General features: G+C 41.1%; 1 protein-coding gene across 16 annotated transcripts in view; it reads left to right on the top strand.

Annotated features, from left to right (window-relative positions):
* Window positions 1-20256, top strand: part of Dtna (dystrobrevin alpha) — a 378064-nt gene that overhangs the window by 241699 nt on the left and 116109 nt on the right. For 15 of the 16 annotated variants that reach the window (XM_057788655.1, XM_057788654.1, XM_057788650.1 and 12 more), the window contains exons 3-4: window positions 10155-10222; window positions 20165-20245. In XM_057788655.1, coding sequence (XP_057644638.1) covers window positions 10156-10222; window positions 20165-20245 — 148 coding nt within the window. In that variant the 5' untranslated portion in view covers window position 10155. Of the gene's footprint in view, window positions 1-10125; window positions 10223-20164; window positions 20246-20256 lie in introns of those variants that run through there. The other variant, XM_057788656.1, reaches the window with a different exon arrangement.

Genomic DNA, 20256 nt, shown 5'->3' with positions numbered 1-20256 from the left:
TGTCACCCACCATCTGAAAACCACTAGATTCAATTCCCTGTGCTGAAGTTTTCTCTAAAGGTATAAGCAGAGAGCAGGGTCTATTGGCACAGGTCTGTAATCCCAGTTCTCACAAGACAGCAAGCTTGAGATCAACTAAGCTACACAGCATGGCCCTGACTCTAAAATAAATAAATACAGAAACAGTTTAAAACATTAGCAGTCCCACAAGAAAGTAAAGGACATCTTCATCATTAGGTTCATCCATCAGTACAAAATAGGTCAATTCCTATGACATCTTCACTCATGAAAAACATAGACACAGACCACAGTAATTCTCTAAGGCACAGGTCGTCTGAAAAGGTCCCAATGGCAGTCTCGCAGCAACGGGTCAAAGACTTCTTCCTACAGTCATCTCCCCTTGGGGAGCCTTGAATTCCCCCTGATTAACCTCACCCAGAGCTCCTGGGTCCTTTGGAGACATTCTGGAAACTGAATTTTACATGGAGGAGTCTGAGTTTTATCATTCTTCCAAAAGCTTCCTTTGACCTATGCCAGTTTGTACCCAGCCCCACTCTACAGCCTGTACTGCTAAAGGGAACGGGCATCCTCTCTTGACAAATAAAATTAAATGAAACCAAATAAAAAGCCTTCCTGAAACATCTTGTGCACCCTGAGTACAGAAGGTTCCTTCCTGACTCAAAAGAAAGAGAGTAATTCTTTCTAGAATGAAAATGGTCTTCTTGCTTTGACATGGCATTTTCTAGTTTGTAAAGCCTACCTCTTTAGGTGCCTGTGTCTGTATGTGTGTATGTTTATGCATAGTTACATTCCCCAAAGGAATTAATTATCTTCTCCATTGACTCAAGGTACATTTCACAAACTCTTATGAAGTACAAAAGTATATTACAAAGTAACCTAAGAATGCCACTCTAGTATAAAAATAAGTTTATACTCAAATTCAACGAGCGTTGTATTTCTAGTTCAGCCTGTTACCAGGGTTTTTAAGGTGAAAGCTTTTGCTCCAGTAGTTCCAGCAGGATATGGTCAATCACTGTCCCCAACTGGCCTATTAAACAGACGCGTAATAGTGGAAATCAGCTGGAGATTTATGTAATATGGAAAGAGGAACATAGAATAGGCTAAGTGACTCAAAGCCTATCTGTTCAGAGTGCCCAAGTGAGGTTTAGGTTCAAATCAAAAGGAAAAGTATGAGCTGACCCTGAGGGCATAAAAGCAGGAGAACTTGGCCCCACCCCTTGCAAGGGGTGAAGTAGCCAGAGCAATTCAGGAGAGCTCACCCTGGTGGTGTGGACCGAGGAGAGCTGGTGTGCTAACCAACCCTGCAACTACCTAACCCCAGAACCAGGGTGACGAGTTGGCCCAACCCAATATCCACCCATCATCTGTGATCTGCAAGAGCACATTAATGTGATCAGTCCCACAGATACAACTGCAGGATCTCCATAACACAGGGTAACAACAGGATAGCTAAGGGGGTCCCAGTGAGGGCCCAGCATTGATATTGTAGCAGAAACCAGAGGCTTCAAGCCAAACCAGTGACTCTTTGCAATAAACACTTGCAAGTAAAGATGTATGGACAAAGGGGTTACTGTGTGACTATCTATCTATCTATCTATCTATCTATCTATCTATCTACCTATCTACCTATCTATATCATCTGCCTGTCAATATTCTATTACTCACCCATCAATTATCTATTTGTCTGCAATCTGTTATCTATTTTCTATCATCTATCTTATATCTATTATCTATTCATCTATAATTTATCCATCTGCCTACCTTCCTACCTACCTTCCTATACACCTATCTACTTAGGAGACACAATATCAGGCAGATTCCCAGCAATTTTTTCTATCTGAAGTACTCTCTGTAGTGATTCTCAACTCTGATACCCATTAACCAAGTCCAGAGACCTTATCCAGACTATCAGTCCTTTGAATACGGAATGTGGACATGGTGAATAGTTGGAACTTTCAGTTGCACCCCAGACAGTTTGGAAACACAGCTAAAGTCTGAAGAGAGAGAGAGGGAAAAAAAAGTGTTTAGAAACTACACCTGCTAAACTACATTGATGCCTCATTTGGGCCCATAAAATACTCAAAACAGAAAAAAAATTCTGCACGCCTCTGTTCTCATTCTGTCTGCAGTTGCATGAAAACACAGAGATAACCCACTATCCTCAAGCTCTATTTCAGTCATCCCGAATTTCAAAAATCCTGACCTCATACTGTAGAGCCCACACCCCATATGAGGACAGTTGTTCATAAGAGCAAGGATGTACCCTCAGGCAATAACGAATGAAAAGATCTATGGGCCACTCTGTGAGACAGACAAGGACTGAGACAACGATGGGTGGGACCATTCTTTGGCCGGATTCTGTAGTTTTGATTTTGATTACTTTTTGCTTTTTATTTATTTTAACTTTCTTTTTTATTTATTCTATGTGTCTTTCACACCATGAATCTCAATTCTACTCCTTTTTTGTCCCTTCATGTTTGCCCTTGCAACCTCCCACCTCAAGAAAAATAAAATGTATGAGAATAAAAAAGGAAAAATCAATCTTGTCATGGAAGCTGTAGTGTGACCCAGTGAGATAGGTAGGTGGGTAGGTGGGCGGGTGGATAAAGGATAGGTCCATCACGCATTTGTATTAACCACAGTATTTTCTGTAGATAAAGGTCTAGGGAGGAAGCACAGTTCCATTTGGACTCAAGAAAAAGTTCGGAATACTTTTTTATGTTGGCACAGGTTAGGACTCGAACATAAATCTGAAGAGGTTCTATGAGAAGCCTTCATCACCACAGTGACAACAGGTGTTCATATGGCACCAATTAAACAACCAGAGGCGGAAAGGAGCTAGAGATGGGCTGTGTTGTTATTAACTCCCGGATGGCAATACGGCCCAGCATTTTTTCACCCACCTGGAGCAAAAGGAAAGGAAATAAACTGTTGAATGACTTTAATGTAGTGATATGAAACACAGTCTTCAAGCACTTGCTAAAGAGGAGCAAAGCAGGGGTGAGCCAGACAACTCTGCAAATACTGTAGGCTTACGCAGCTCTCAATTGTGAATGTGAACTCGTGTGTGATCTGGGGTGTTTACATGTTTCTGGGGTTACATAAACTTGAACACCCAGGATTGTTTTACTTTCCACAGCTTTTTCCAGTCTAACAATACTTTCCAACAGGAGGCAGCCATTAAGAAATAACGCGCAAAGGCATTTCCCAGCAGATTTCAGAGGTCTGGGACTCTTCCGCTAAGTTACCCAGTCTTAGTACATTCGTTTCAGCTTACCAGTTTCAGGAAATCCCAATCTGCATCACACAGAAACATCACGAGTGCTGTTACTGGCAGCTGGACCCATGCAAGTATAGGAATTGAAAAATTAAGCACAAAATTTAAATGGAGTTGATGATTTGCCCTGAGAGAAACCGTGCTATTTAACTTTGCCTGCCTGAGTCTCAAGATGTCCCCCTATTTCTTCTCAAAGTTGTGATTTTTAGGAAGTTGTACAGTGTAAGGCACCATCAGTTTAAGTTGTTCCTCTCAAACTTCTTATCTATTGCGTGTAATTAACAAGTGTTTATTAGTGAGCGATGCCTCTCCAGAGATAGCTTGAGGGTGTTGCATTGCAGTGGGAATTTACACCCACCACGCTAAATTACAATTTGTATTTCGTCTAACAATTCACATCTACAAGTGTTATTTTTATACATTTTCAATTAAATTTGCTCTTTGATGGTTGGTGCACACATAGACTGCATCTCTTTGCTCTCACCCACGCTCCTCCTGAGTCTCCTCCCGCTCCTGTCATCCCCCCTCCTGCTACTTTCCTGTCTTTTTGTTTAGTGACCCACAGATTTTAACCGTGGCCATATGTGTGACCATGGGTTTGGAACTGGTCATTGGTAGGCTCTCTGGGTTACAACTAAAGACAATGGCTGTCCTTCCCCAAGAATCCATCAGTTGTCCATACATCAGCAGGAGAGTGTGTGGCCCCTTGAGCCCCTTTGTGATTGACTGTTGACAGGCAGAGTCTTGTGCAGACCCAGCCAATTCAGGCATCCAGAATTGCCGTGAGACCATGTATACATGGGCTGCGTCTCACCTAGAAAATAGCATTTTGCACTCCTTCTCCTTGTATAGCCTCTACTTTAATTCTTACTGGGTCCCAAGCTGTTTGATGCTTCATTTCAAAGCTCCCCAGAGATACTGACTGTCGGGTCCCTTCTTAACACGTTGTAGTTTCCTTAGCTTTAAAAATAATTAGCACAGATTAATTTAATAAAACTAGGCTTTGTTTTGGCATACCATGTCTGTATATAATATACTGTGACAATATATAACCCTCTAGTGCCCAATCTTGTCCCTACTACCAACTTCCACTATTCCCCTTTCATTTTCATGTCTTTAAGAACAAAAGTCCAAATTCCACACCTGAGAGAAAACATAGAGTATTTATCCTTCTACGTCTAGCTTCTTTTGCTTAATGTAACAGTCTCCAGTTTGTCCATCCTCCTGCAAATGACCTAACATGATCCTCTTTATTAATAACACTCCATCATTTATCTACGGCACATTTTCTTTATCTGCTCATCTGTTGATGGGCACTGTCTTAGTTAGGGTTTCTGTTGCTACAGTGAAACATTATGATCAAAAAGCAAGTCTGGGAGGAAAGAGTCTATTTAGCTTATACTTTCATATCACAGTTCATCACCTGAGGAAGTCAGGACTGGGACTCAAGCAGAGTGAGAACCAGAGGCAGGAGCTGACACAGAGGCTGTGGAGGGTGCTTCTTACTGGCTTGCTCAGCCCGCTTACTTATAAAACAGAGGACCACCAGGCCAGGGGATGGTGCCACCCACAATGGGCTGGACCCTCTCCAGTCAATCACTAATCAAGAAAAAGCCTTACAGTAGTATCTTATGGAGGAGGATTTTTTTTTAATTGAGGTTCCTTCCCTTCAGTTAACTCTAGCTCTGTCAGCTTGACATAAGACCAAGACTATCCAGCAGAGGCACCAAGGTGAAGGATGACTTTGTACACACGAGTCTTGTTCTAAGACCCTGAAGCATGCAGCTAATTGAACCCTTCCTGTAACCACACTTACTCTCCTGACTACTCAATCTTTCTCCCACTTATCCTGATAGAATCACATTGCCAAAATCTAAACCTCTGTGTACGAAGTCTTCTTAAGCCTTGGGTGGTACCCTGGCTCTCTCCTGTAGGACGGAGGCCCCATTCTGGTCTAGACATCAGACTGCCCAAATCTGAGGCTGCTTCATTTCTCTGCATCTCCGCTAACATTTGCACACAGAGATGCCTCCTAATTCCCAGTTCTCCCGCGTGCCATACCCTCTAGAAATCTATGTGCTTTCCCACGATTCCTTCTAACTATAATCATTTTTCCTGAACTCTTCCATCTTTAAAAAAAAAAGTACTGTTTGTTTTTTATCCTCCTATGCTAGAATCACCGATTCTTTGATGTCATTCTCAGACCTCATAAATAAGCTACCACTTTGAGCAGTGCATGCTTGCATGTGGCATATTTTACACCAAGCTATAAATACTCACTAGGAAAAAAAATTTCCATTTCTAAACTGGATCTTAAAAAGCACGGATCTCCATGAGGTCACGACTTTTTAATCTTTTGATCTTAGCAGACTATGAAAGTGTCTGAAAACTTACAGCTCCTTTTCGAATATTTCCTTTGGGTGGTTTTACTGGGGCTCATGGCTTGCAGTCATCTGTCGTGGTCGGAAGACATGATTGTAGGAGCAGGAGACAAGTGCTCACTGTCTGCAGGCAGGAAGCAGAGGGAGATGTGTGTTGGAGCTCCTACTCTAGGAGTGTTTCCTAGTAAGGGGGTGCGGGTTGGTGAGTGAGGGCAGCAGGTACCTGTGCAGTCCTGGGAACTGAGAGTTAATAGGGAGCTAGTAGAAGGAACTCATCATTCTCTTACCATGCTAGCTTAAGTTTGTGAGTATCCCATCTACAAGGAGAGACATAAACTGAACAAGTGAGCCACACCTCATGGCAAACAATAATACTGTCCCTTCACCTCTACCATATAACTTTGGACAGCTGTTGTTTCACTAAAATTCATGAAAACTAGAGATCCTTGCCAAGCTCCATTGCTGTATACCCATCAGGATAACCTCTTCCAAGGGCCTTGCTGTTCTGTTTGTAAGGTGACAAAAATGTGGTGGAGTATTACAGTGTCACTTCCTTTGGTAAGTAAGACTAGAAGCCGCGGAGTCCACAGTGGTGGTCCTCACCTATATGATGCTTGAACACACTTCAAGAGCTGTCCCTGCTGAGGGGCTCGGGAGACGGCTCAACCAGTAAAGTGTTAGCTATGTGAAGGCCTGCAATCCCCTGCACTGATGTAAAATGTCTCGTCATGTGGTGACACCGGTGTCTCCAGCCCTGGAAAGGCAGAGACAGGACTCTCTAGACTCAGTGGCCACCATTCTAGACCGATTGGCCAGCTCCAGCTTGCCTGAGAGAACCTGTCTCAAAGGATATTGTGGAGCATGATCAAGGAAGATAGCACTAGAGAGAGAGAGTCCCACACATCTCCTACTGAATCAGTCTGAGATGGAAGCTAGTATGCCCGTTCCTTCCTTGGCTGTAATGACTGAAGAAAGTGAAGATTATCAGTTTAACCTGGCTTGATGCTTCCCGTGAAAACTGGAGATTATGAGAGGCACACCGTTGGCCTTTTTCTCTGCTGCTGTATTTCTATGCCTCCTAAGATGTAACATCAATGAATTTTCCTTTATAAGGTATACGCTTTACCTTAGCAATTATTAGCAATCATTGTGTAACTTATGATCCTCTTATCAGCGAATTAATAACAACAACAAAAGTGGTGATGAACAAACTAGAAGCTGACACTTACGGAGTTTGCAACTTTTTCAACTATTGCATGACATATGATTTTGCTTAAAATTTTATAGCCCTGGATTTTGATAAACATAAATAAATTTGTTTTCCCCTTTTTTAGATAATGACCCTCTGAAATGATTATGGTTTGAATTTCATTTTTTGTGTGCCAGATTTTGGAAGTGTAATTTGATTATCTATTTTGTGTAAAGAAAATACAACTGCTCTTTTTCTCACCTCTGTTTTTTGCATTCCCTTTTCATTCATTTCTTCAGTAAACATTGATGCCTGTGAGGAATCTTAAAGGAATGAGGTTACTATCCTCAACTCACTTCAGAAAAGCACAGTTAGCTTAGAAACGAGACATTTCTGTGCAAGTGAGTGGTCCAGGCAGTCAGAGCGATGACCTCAAGTGCCACTCTCAACCTCACAGATATGCTCAGTCAGTCCCAGCCTGCATTCCTTCATGTTTATTCTAATGTTCTTCCCATCCTGTCCCAGCACATAGACAGATACAGGAACGCACCGCTGGCTCTGTTCCCTGCCCTCCCGCTGCCTCCCTTCTATTTCTGAGCCCTTGAAATAAAAACTGGGAGCTATATCCGGATGACTTGGTGCATGTCAGGTGTTACCTACACACTTCCTCTGCAGTGAAGGAGATGGGATGTGAATCAGGAAGCAAAAGTTCTTGGGATTGCTACGAGTCAATAATACCTGCTCCTGTACCTCTTTGACTCTAGAGTAAGCAATCTGCAGGGAGGATCTGTTGTTTCATCCAGGGTCCAGTCAGCACACTTCCTGGAGGGTAGGTGGTCCAGGCCAAAGCTCTGGGGAACAGACACATCATCAAGAGGAAAGCTCTGTGCACTACAGAGATTCAGAATCAAGGCCGTCATAGAGTTGGGGCTGATTTCAGAGTAAGACACAACTAGACGTAGACCTGAGACTTACTACAAATTAGGGAGACACAAACAAAACTCTTTTTAGGAAGGGTGGGACCTATCCAAAGAAAAGCCAAAGATCCATCCAGGCGTGGCATGTGTTCACTATGCCTGAGAATCAACATGGAAGGTGTGATGGTGTACATGCATATGCCTGTGTACAGCACTGATGGTTGAATGGTGGTATATACCTGAGATCCAGGCTACTCAGAACCTGAGACATTGGGAAATGAAGATCAGCTTGGGCAATCTAGCAAGACTCTATTTCAAATCAGGATGGAATATCTGAGGATGTATTTCAATGGAAGAGCACTAGCCTAGCATGTGTAAGACCCTGGGTTCATTTCTTTAAAGTTTAACCAGATACAATAAAAATCATGCTCATCGACTCACAAATTCTCGATACTTATAATAAAGCCATTCTTGTTACTAAATAACATTTCTATTAACTTTCTCATTATCTTCTTCCTCAAGTCCAATTTTCTACTCTCTTAGTTGTTTTTATTTTAATACCATTTTTTAAAATGACCTACAGGAGATGATGGCATGGTTGAAGAAATAAACATGAAACCAACCACCTGCATCAAATAATTATGTACAGGAAAACTATTGTAAGTTACACTTAAAGATTAACAACAGAAATTCACCTGCATCTACACTGAGGTTGTGGCTATACAAGGAACAAGCAGCAGGAGCGAGCCCGCAGTTCTGGGGTTCTACATCCTTCATTCACGAAGTCCCTGAGTCCTCATCTGCTGCATGGGAGCAGAGAAATGTGGTCTCTAATCTAAATGGGTAGCCTCAGAATTGTAAGAGGTACTCCACATGAAGTAAACCACCCACCATTAAATAGGCGATTAAATCCATGTTGTTCTAGTTACTTTTCTATTGCTGTGGTAAGACACTATGACCAAGGAAACTTATAAAAGGAAACATTTATTTGGGCGCAAAGATCTAGGGAGTGAGAATCCAAGCTCTTGAGGCAGGAACCATGAGATCAGGCAGGCTGGCCTGACACCAAAGCAGTAGTTGAGAGCTTATATCTGATCCACAAGTAGGAGGAAGGGAGGGAGGGAGGGAGGGAGGGAGGGAGGGAGGGAGGGAGAGAGAGAGAGAGAGAGAGAGAGAGAGAGAGAGAGAGCTAACCCTAAAGGCTGTGGGCTTTTGAAACCTCGAAACTCATTCCCTAGTGACAAGACACACTCCTCCAACAAGGCCACACCTCCAATTCCTTACCCCAAAATTTCACCAACTAGAGACCAAGTATTCAAGTATTTGAGCATATGCTTTATAGGGGGACCATTCTCATTCAGATCACCACAATGGCTGTATTTAGTTATAGCATTTGGGTCATATGATGTTTAGTAATTTTTATATTAGTATAAGCACCAGCACTTACCAAGCTAGGATAAGCTGGTTATGGTCAGTGGTAATGTCAACCAGACGGGCCTGGGGAATTGCTGTATGTCTGTGGCAGAGACAAGCTCATTGCAAGCAATCAGACTTAGTATACCCTTATCAGAAACAGAATATAACTGTGGTTGCTAGGAAGAATAAATACAATTGTAGTTGCCAGGATACAATGACATTTGCAAGCCATACAAGGTACACAAGGTTAATGTCTAAGACTAATTGTCCAGCCAAGCTTCTGAATGCTCTGCTGACTTCTAGGGAATGCAGAGATACACAGGAACCCTGAATGTTTCACTGTCTGAGGGAGTGCCTCGGTTTCTCAGAAACTGAAAGGCACACAGTGCCCCAGGAGGCACAGACTCTGACCTGAAAGACCTGTGTTCCATGCCTCTCCAGGCAGCTAGACCAGGTCAACTCCATGGTTCCCCTCATGTTATGAAAGAAAGCATTTCTGTCCCTTTCAACAACTATATGACGTATGGGAAATATGCACAGTAATCTAAATGAATGATATATTTTTTTATAAATGTATAAAAGTATAAAGAAAATACTTTTGTGTGTGGTTTATATGTTTTAGGGGGTCCGTATGGAGGCCCTAAGTTGAGATCAAGTGTCTTGCTTCAGGAATCCCCTGTCTCTATTTCCCAAGTAATGGGAATAGAGGCAGCAGCCAGGCCTGTCCTGCTTTCATTGGGTTCTAAGGATCCAAACTCTTCACGGTCTTCATACATACAGGCCAAGCGCCTTAGCTACTGGGCCACCTCCCCAGCACCCAGTACTCTTAAATAAACAAGTTCAATGGATGATTTTTGTCTGCGGCCCAAGTGCGTTTAATGTGCTTACCTAGAAATGGCTGTCTGCCTGCTTAGCATGAGACTGATGCATGCTGTCACAATTTTGTCCCACAGAATGATTGAAGATAGTGGGAAAAGAGGAACTACCATGGCAGAGAGAAGACAGCTGTTTGCAGAGATGAGTGAGTATGGAACTTTTAAGGAAACTCCCTTCACTGTTCGTTGAATATTCATGGGAAAGCCAGAAATAACCATGTAGTTAGTCCTGAGAGCATCTGTGTTTCTCCGGAAAATCCCCAGTTCCTTGCATAAATATGCGCTTGGCCGTTTCAGCCTCTCGTTAGGTGAGAATTAAATTAGTCGGTGACCTATTCTAATCTGATTCTCACTCTGTATTTCATACATTAAAAAATGGTTTCTGGATCTGTATATTTGCACCCAAGCAGAAATACCTGATAACGCCGCTCAGTGTTGACTTTAATACAGTCCACTGGGATCTGAAGTCTGCACTCCCCGGCCTGCACTGCCACAGCATAAAAGCAGTGCAACACATCCTTGATGTCTTCCCTAGAAAATGATAAAATACATTTACTCAGTGGGCATGCTGATTAAACTGGACCAAAGAAAGATAACACTGTAAGCTGTCATTTGGTCCTCCTTTGGAAGGCAGGCTATCTCAAAACCATTAAAGAAAAAACAAAGATTGAGAAAGATACGAGCAGTCGGGGTGACAGAGGTTAGAAGCCACAAACGCTGGTGGTGTTTCTATGGCTGGCCTGTGGATGCGCATGACGGTTGCACGGCTGCTGCTGGCGGCACCTCCCTTACAGACCGGTTTGGTTGTTCATAAAAAGAGGAGAGACATCCTTCTCAAGTTAAATGTTATAAAGGGAAACATTTCAGTTCTCTTGTTCTGTGAGTTTTGTTTTTTGAGAGTGGTCAGGAACGACTTGTAAACTCCTTCCTTGGGAAGGAAAAGGGACAGGAAAAAAGTTACGCAGAAAATGGGATATGATTGGCAGGAATGGTAGTTGGGAAAAAAGTTCCTGGTAATAGGGGTGAAGGCAAATCATTTCCCAATCATGTGCCGGCACTCGTGCGGTGTTGTAAGTAGAAGAAGAGAAGTAGAATTGACGTGGGGACTTCTAGACATCCGCTGGACTTCTGTATGTACAGAGGGCTTCTTTGTTGGCTTTTTGTTTTGTTTTGTTTGTTTGTTACTTGGCTTGTTTTGTTGGTTTTTTTCTTTTCTTGTTTTTGTTTTTGAGACAGGGTTTCTCTGTGTAGCCTTGGCTATCCTGGGACTCAATCTGAAGACCTGGCTGGCCTTGAACTCACAGGGATCCAACTACCTCTGCCTCTGCCTCCAGAGAGCTAGGATTGAAGACCACAGAGTCTGAAGTGTCTGCGAGAGTATCAGCTGAGACTCTCCAGTATCTCCTGCTGTCATTTGGCACCGCCATCCTTACTTCTGCAATACTGAGCCCCAGGAACTGTGGCTTTTTAGTAGGCACGCATCTGGTTATGATCTACCAAGGTCTTGGTTAGACCAAAGGAGTAAATTTTAATAAACTACTATACTGTTGTCAATGATGTGTTACATCTTTTATATATTCTATAAGGAACAGATATTTTATATTATCCCCATCAAAAATTAATTAAATAAGTGATGGGATATTAGTTAGCTAGACTAAATCTTTCTACATGGATCATAACAGCATATGTGTACCACATAAAAACAGAATTATTTTTAATTAAAAACAAAGTTTTTAAAGGAAAAATACCTATTTGAAAAACTAAAATACCAGGGGGGGAGTTAAAGAGCAATGTCTTTGGTGGAGAAAGCTTGCCTTAACTTCTGAGCAAACTCCATCATCAGCAAATATTCTACCAGACAGAGAAAAATTATTAATATTTTCTATAAAAAAGAAAATATGTCATATCTTTTAACATGCTGTAGGTGGAGACTGCTTATTTGTTCCCGGCCACCCAAGACCCGAATAATCACACAAAAACTATATTAATTACAACACTGTTTGGCCTATTAGCTTAGGCATATTTCTAGCTCACTCTTACTTCTTAAATTAACCCATTTCTATTAATCTGTGTATTGCTTCTAGGCTGTGGCTTACGGGTGCCAGCAGCTACATGATGTCTCCTTGACTCTGCTTACTCACTCTATATATCTCTGTTCAGATTTCCCACCTGGCTATATTCTGTTCTACCATAGGCCCAAAGCAGATTCTTTATTAACCAATGGTAATAAAACATATTCACAGCATACTTAGGGGAAGCCCACATCAACTTGCCTTTGGAATACTAAATATTCAGCAGTTGGCACACTCTAATGATTACAAAAGTATGCTTACTTAATGGTTTGAGCAATACTTAACTAAGTTTCTTCCCTATCTGGTGCAGTTCCTGGCACAAGTAAAAAGCAATGTTATACATGTCTACAAAATTAAAACTTGACTCAAGGAAAACTTGACACAAATGTCATGTTGAAGAGGCAGCAGCCAGACTTGTTAATGTTCACCTGTAATCTTAACACCAGGCAGGTAGAGGCAGGAGGATCGGGAACACAAAGTCATCTTTGGCTGGTGAGAGGCTAGCCTGGGCTACCTGAGACTCTGTCGAGAGAGTGGAAGACAGGGAGACTTAGGAGAACTGAGAATCTATTATAAGTTTCCCGTTTCCTAAGAATGCCACAGGATGCCATGAGGCTTTCTTACACAGATTTGTGAGCTCTACTGAGGAGTGATTAGAATAAATAAGCCAGCAAGACTTATTTACTTATTCAAACTAGGTGTCTCTCTTCCCACACAGGCCAGAGACTCAGATACTGGCCAAGGCCTGTGAATAGCTGGCTTTAATGGTCCTTTGGTTTCACTAGCATTTTAGCTCACCACTGAGACGCCTCCTCAGCAGGAGAACAATTGCCGGAATGCAAAGGGAAGAAGGGGAGGCCAATTTGTTGTTCTGAATATTATAGTTGTGAAATAATAGTCTCATCTCACGTTTACACAAGCTAAACGGGGCAGCTAAAGACTTACGAAAGTGTTTCAGTAAAAACAAAAGACTACCTCCTGCATCTGAAGGGTTTGTGCTCTGGGGTTGGTCAGTGGGATTAGGCCACCTGATTACCAATGATGACAATTTAGATGTTGGGATCTTCTTCCAGGGAGACTGAGGGACAGGGGCCCATCTCTCTCAATGATTACTTTTCTGGGGCTGATATCCAGGTCCTTAGAAAGACACTGAGGTGGTGAAAAACTGGCAAGAGATTGAGAAATTTACATCTCAAAGTACCCTAGTTAGGATTAACAATGAAAAGTTCTGAAGTTAAATGCTCAGGGAAAATGAGAAATCTAAGGCCTAAAGGCCTGAAGAAACATTTCTAAAGTTAGGCCTAGGAAGGGAAAGTTTTAGGCCCAGCTGGCATACATGTTTATTTAGCATATATTCCTGAACATAACCTGTTCAGTCTGTATAATGTTATTTGTCTACATGTTCTCAGTGCTGACCATTTGGTATTGGATAACCAATTTGTGCACTCTTCAGTGGGGAGTCCAAATGGATAAATCTACAAACAACTCCTACACCTAAGGGTTAGGGAACATTGCAGAAGAAGAGTCAGAAAGACTATAAGAGTCAGAGGCTCAGAGAGTTTGTCTCCTAGGAATGTCAGAAGCTACACCCATAAAATCTCACTAATGTGACTGCCTAAACCTGAGCTGAACAAAGACAACAATAGATTTGCCAAAGTGGACAAGGAAAGTCCACAAGACTTCAACCCTAAACAAAGAATCCCAGGCAACTAAGGAATTCCTTCATCTTTTAGCAACCTTTACTCAGGCAAAAATGGGATCCTTCAGAGTATAGAAAAAAAGATTTCGGGGTAATCTCATATGAAGCAGAACTAGAATTTATTTTTTTAAAAAAACGTGCTCAGGGATAAATAAGACATGTTCAAGAGGGTAGGTGCAAGCTTCTCAAAGAATATAGGGACTAAAGTAGTGATTGCACTTAGGTAGGACATTATCTCATTCCTCCTCTTCATCTCTTTTATATATAACACACACACATGCATTCAATCAGTCATCAGGCATAGCAAATAGTTCAGGAACATAATTTATAAGTTCTATTTTCATGTTGTAAATATTTGTTGAATGAACTTTTTAAATGAGCAAGATGTCTAAGAATATAAGAATACTTTATGTAAAATATTTTATAATGAGCTATCAAAACATAAATGGCAAACACATGTAGAAGATGTGAAACTTGCCGTGTAATAAAGCGAATAACAAAACTAGAAGACTCGTTGGTTGGTTAGTCAGTCATCAGTTGGTTGCTTGGTTGGTTTATGGATTGGTTTGATGAATGAATAGGAGGAAAGGGAGAAAATTAATGAGAATATATGTTTGAGGGAAAGACAAAGAAAATGAAAGGGGAAAACATGAAAAGATGGTATTCTAGCTGGTTTTGTGTCAACTTGACACAAGCTACTCACCAGAGGGGAAGGAGCCTCAGTTAAGGAAATGCCTCCATGAGATCCAACTGTAAAGCGTTTTCTGAATTAGTATAGACAGAGTGTATACAGAATATGTATGTATATGTATATGTATATGTATATGTATATGTATATGTATATGTATAGACAGAAGTTTCTGTCCTGCCTGGTCCTGCACCCATTCCGTTCCAAAGAAACACACAGAAACTTATATTAATTATAAACTCTTTGATCTATTAGCTCAGGCTTATTAACTAGCTCTTACAACTTAAATTAACCCATATCTATCCTATCTATGTTTAGCCACGTTGCTTGGTACCTTTTCTCGGTGAGACATTCTCATCTTGCTTCCTCTATGTTTGACTGGTGATTGCCTCTGGCTTTCCTGTTCCCAGAATTCTCCTAGTCTGGTTGCCCTGCCTATACTTCCTGCCTGGCTACTGGCCAATCAGTGTTTTAGTAAACCAATATGAGTGACAAATTTTTAGAGTGTGCAAGAGCGTTCCCTCACAACAGGGGAAGGCCCAACCCAGTGTGGGAGGTGCCATCCCTGGGCTGGTGATCCTGGGTTAGAAAGCAGGTGAGCAAGCCATGGGTAGCAAGCCAGGAAGCATCTCTTCTCCATGGTCTCTGCATTAGCTCTCACTTCCAGGATCCTATCCTGATTGAGTCCCTATCCTGGCTTCCCTCAGTAATGAACAGCAATAAGGAAGTGTAAGCCAAATAAGTCCTTTTCTCCCCAACTTAGTATTTTGTTGCAGCAATAGAAACCTAACTGAGACGGGTGGATTAAAAGAGGAAACACAGGGCTTGTGACTGATAGCTGTGAATTTGTGTGATATCTTACATACATCTTTGCTCCTGTTTCCAACACATCTTCCAACCATGAAATGGGTAGGAGAGGTTTGAGGAGACAGTTCAAGAGCATCTTTCCTTAAATACATATACCTTATGGTTTTATTATATTTTTCAAATATATACAAATATAGAATGGTATCTATCACTGCCTTTCATTATTTATCTCCCACTGTATATTAGTGTGAAGCAGGCCTGATATCATTTGAGTGAGCTGATTTTTCAAGTTTTAAAGACTTATATACCACTGATGTAATTTAAAAAGAAACAAACACCATTAGTGGATAATAAAATAAAATGAAAAAAGCATTCCCCTCCCAGAGAAGAATTCAGTGGGAGAGCATTCTTCACGGTTCCTTTTATCATTTATTTAAATTCCGTATTTTAATAAAATAGTAAATAAAATATTTTTCTCTTTAATAAGGTCACCAGAATTCTAAATCAGAAAAAAATGCCATTACATAAATGTTAACCTTAATTTCAACAAATTATTGAAAAGGCTCCTAGACTATGCATATGTTGGACAAACGTGAGCCGGGTACAGTAAAGTGGACTCGCAGGTAGTATTGTGATCATATAGGGCAACAATCAATGGTTCAGTCAGCCTTGGAGGAAGGCTGACCTCCAGGAGCACAGGGGCTGTACGTGTGGCTCTGCTTAGGCCATTGGTTTTAATCAAAGACCTTGACGAAGACAGAGAGAACACTCATAGGCATTCAAAAAAAAAACACCACACAAGTGAAATTAAATTAAGTTCATAATTTATTAAGTCAGAGAAAGCTAAATTTATTTTTTGAGAGCTTAAGAAAACAAACTCTATGCAGCACGCCACAGTGTCTGTTGGCCAAATCCAGCACGGTTCCCACAGCACCGCCCCCATTGTCTGTGAGAAGCAGCGGGCTGTTGTATCTGCAAAGCTGTATTTTGTTGCTTGTTTTCCAAAAACCCTTTAATATTAGATTTTACATCATCAGACACGAAGAATGTATATGACTAGGAACCATTTACAGACGTCTAAGTCCTTTTATTTTGCTCTTCAACATCAGTTAGACCTACATAATAGTGACAAGAAGAGAGCCGTAGGTGATTCTCTGTCCCCACACATCATATTTGTATCCTTCTTTACCACATCCTATAGAAATGCACTGAGGACCTCTACAAGGGAGAGAGGCACAGAAGTACAAGTATTATCCTTCTCAGACTTTGGCTAAGGTCTTGCTGAAATTAACAAACATCATTGTGTGCTAGATCACAATTTTAGTGTACCAACTGGTATTTAACTAATTGTTCTTGGTTTGTTTTGTTTGTTTGTTATTGTTTTGATACAGGGTCTTTCATAGCCCAGGCTGGCCTTAAAATTGCTATGTAGCCTGGAATGACCTTAAACTTCTGATGTTCTTCCTACATCCAGCTACATAGAACTGAACCCCATTGCACAGTGTGTGTAGTACCTAGGGATCAAATCCAAGACTTTGTGTGTGCTAAGCAAGTACTCTACCAACTGAGGCTACATCTCCTTCTATGGTTTTGTTTGTTTATTTGCCTGATTTATTTTGATACAGGCTCTGTGGCTCAGGCTAGCCTTAAACATGTTCCTCCCACTTCATCCTCCTTAGTGATGGGTTGACAAGTAGATAGAATTATGACCAGCTTTAATGTATTGTTCTTGATGAACATATACAAAGAATATACACCTATTTTTTTTCTTTGAAAGCATTATTTACAGATATGGAGACTCTATACTGCTAAGCCAAACTAAACACCAGTAAAATTTCATGCAGTAAAAAGGCAGATTCAGAACAGACGTGTTTCTTATACTCTTTATACTCTGCCATTGACATCTTAGAGAGTTTGTTTCCAACAAGTTTCTATCAGATTGACCAAAGACTTTAACATGGGAAGGATCTTTGACATGCCAGAAGAAAATGATGAATTTGAAAATGATATACAGATTAATTAGGACAGGAAATTAAAATAAACTATCTAAATAGATACAAAGTCCTATCTTTAGTGCAAAGCTAGAAAATAAAAAGAAAATCTTAATATATGCAGACATTCATAGGCAACCATTGGGCCAAGCTCCAGGAATCCTGGTGCAGAGGGAGGAAGAATAGTATCGGTCTGGGGGAGGGGTCAAAGTCATCACAAGGAAACCCACAGAAGCAACTAACCTGGGCTCAGAGGAGCTCACAGACTCTGGATCAACAGCTAGGGAGCCTATATGGGACAACCTAGGCCCTCTCCATATGTGGGACAGTTATGTCGCTTAGTCTATTTGTGAGACCCCTACCGGTGGGATAAAGTGTCCCTAACACTTGGGCTGGCTTTTGGGAACCTATTCCTCACACTGGATTGCTTCACCCAGCCTTAGTATAAAGAGAGGAGCTTAGCACTACCTCATCTTGATACACCATGCTTTGTTGACACCCATGGGAGGCCTGCCCCTTCTGAACAGAAACAGAGAAGTAGATGGGATGGGGGAGGAAGGGGGTGGGGTCAGAATGGAAGGAGAGGGGGAGGGGAAACTGCAGTGGAGATGTGAAATAAATGAAAAAAATTAATTAAAAAAAAGAAAAAAGCACATAATATTCTTTAACAAGTCTTTGAATTACCTACAAGCTTAATAAGAATGTACATAATGAATCACCTATTAAAATATTGACTGTGTTCATAACTGTCCCCATCCAAGGTGACATCATTGTTCTCTATGTGTTCAATATTTGGGAGGCAATCGCTATGGCATTTGAATTTTGTACATATCATTTTAAAGAAATATTAGACATCCATGGACCAGGGTAACTACAATGCTTATGAGCCTCAAGAACATGTCTGATAATAATGGCAGCTGCCCTGTGTATCGGTGCCCTTTGTGTGCCATGCTGCATGATGAACACTATGAATATCTGACATGACTGGAGCTGAGAATCTTCAATCCAACATCTAAAAAGTGAAAGCTCTCTCCCCAGTTAAGCTTCAAAGTTCATGGTGACAAAGCCTCTTGTCTATAATTGCAATGCTTACGATGATGAGAGTAGCCACCCAGTATTGAGAAGGAAATTGTCAACTGGCAGGGAGAAACATTTCTGCAATTCCACTGGTGAGAACTGGACCAAGGGGGCTGTAGTGATGAGTAGACAGAGGAAAACTTGCATGTAAGGCGATGATTTCTGTTATCAACTGCTGTTCAGAAGTAGTGCAGGAAGCCTTTTAAGACAGCATGCTTGCTTTAATGGGTCACTGTGTACTGAGAACAGAGGTCAGGACTACACTATTGCTAACTTAAGTTTTTCTTTTTTATCCCCATCTCATACTTGGCCATCTAGAAGTGGAAAGCAAAATGTTGCTGCGGTTCACACAAATAAGAAATGATAGAATTAATTATTAAAGCCAAACAATACATAATTTTACTAAATTCCAATCTTCCTTTTCTTTGGAAATAATCCTACATGGCCATTAGTTAAATGTCTGTTTCCTAAGAATATTTTTATTAAAACTCCTGTACTGAGAAACCTTCACCTTGGTATCAAGAAGCCTGTTTGTCAAGCAATATAACTTCACAAGAATAAGTGGTTGGTGGTTAACAAACCAGTAACTGGACAGTAGACAACATGTCCAAGTGACTCTTTAGAGTCAGTGGAATGTGGAACTCCCTCAGTGGGGGGTACTTATGAAGCCATCCTGATTCTTTGCAAAAGCATTTTATTGCCCTGTTAGTTCTCCTGCTTCCGGAAGAGTCCATATACCTGCTGTTCTATTTTCAAGCAGTTATGTGGGCCCCATTCATTAAGAGAAAGTTCTAATATGTGTCCAAATATAGCTATGTGCTTTTATTTCAGTTGTGAATAACAAAATACTTAAAAGCAGGCATCTGTTTAGAGTATTGTTTATTTGGGAGATGGCCTAGCAATTGGCCCAATTGGGGAGGGTAGGAGGGACACTAGAGCTCAGTGGGCTATGAGGGGACATCCCAATAACTCTAGGTCAGTCATTACTGGGTGGGTAAGATGGTTAGAATATGGTGGGACTTAAACTCTGAGCAGGGTTTTCAGAACTACTGTCTTAGCATCAAGAGTCATGATGGATTCCTGAATGGAAAAGTAGAACAAGGACAACATTAAGAATGAGGGGACATGTTCCTACAATGCCAGGGTGGAACTTGTTATGACAGAATAGGAGCAGAAGTCGGTTTTGGAAAAGAGCCTCCCCTCTGAGGTTTCAAGATACACATTAACACAAATGCAGGACTCTTCCATTAGGAATCTCCTTCATTTGCCTTTCCAGCAATCATGTGAAATAGCTACCATATTGTTATCCCAACCTTGTAAATGGGAAAACTGAGGTTTCCTGAAGCACTTGGTTAAAAGACTCACAGAAAAAATATTCAATATTCAATCTTTTCACCTAACAGCTATGTTCCAATGACAATGATAAATTTAAAAGCTCATTTATTCAGTGATCATTTCTGATATCATCTTTCTGTTACTCAAGTCACAGCTTGAGTATATTGTTCTAGGAAGTGGTAGACACAGCAGGGAGAGGTTGTGTTCCTTGATCCATGATCATGGTTGGCAGTCTCATTGAATACCAGAGTTCTCTGCCCTGGAAACATGAATAGACCCGAGTCTTAAACTAGGATTTATATTGCAAAAGAAGTACCAATAAGCATATGGATTATATCTGCAGTTGTTTTGTTTACAAACATTGCAAGTTCCTATCTATACAAATGGCATACCGCATGTATACTCTTTTCCCATACTAGGGGCTCAAGATCTGGATCGTATCCGACTCTCCACCTACAGAACAGCATGCAAGCTGAGATTTGTGCAGAAGAAATGCAATTGTAAGTGTTCC

The sequence above is a fragment of the Chionomys nivalis genome, chromosome 14, assembly GCF_950005125.1.
Source record: "Chionomys nivalis chromosome 14, mChiNiv1.1, whole genome shotgun sequence".
NCBI classification, from domain to species: domain Eukaryota; kingdom Metazoa; phylum Chordata; class Mammalia; order Rodentia; family Cricetidae; genus Chionomys; species Chionomys nivalis.
Note: the sequence above shows the minus strand (reverse complement) of the source record. Positions and strands in the feature narration are given on the sequence as shown.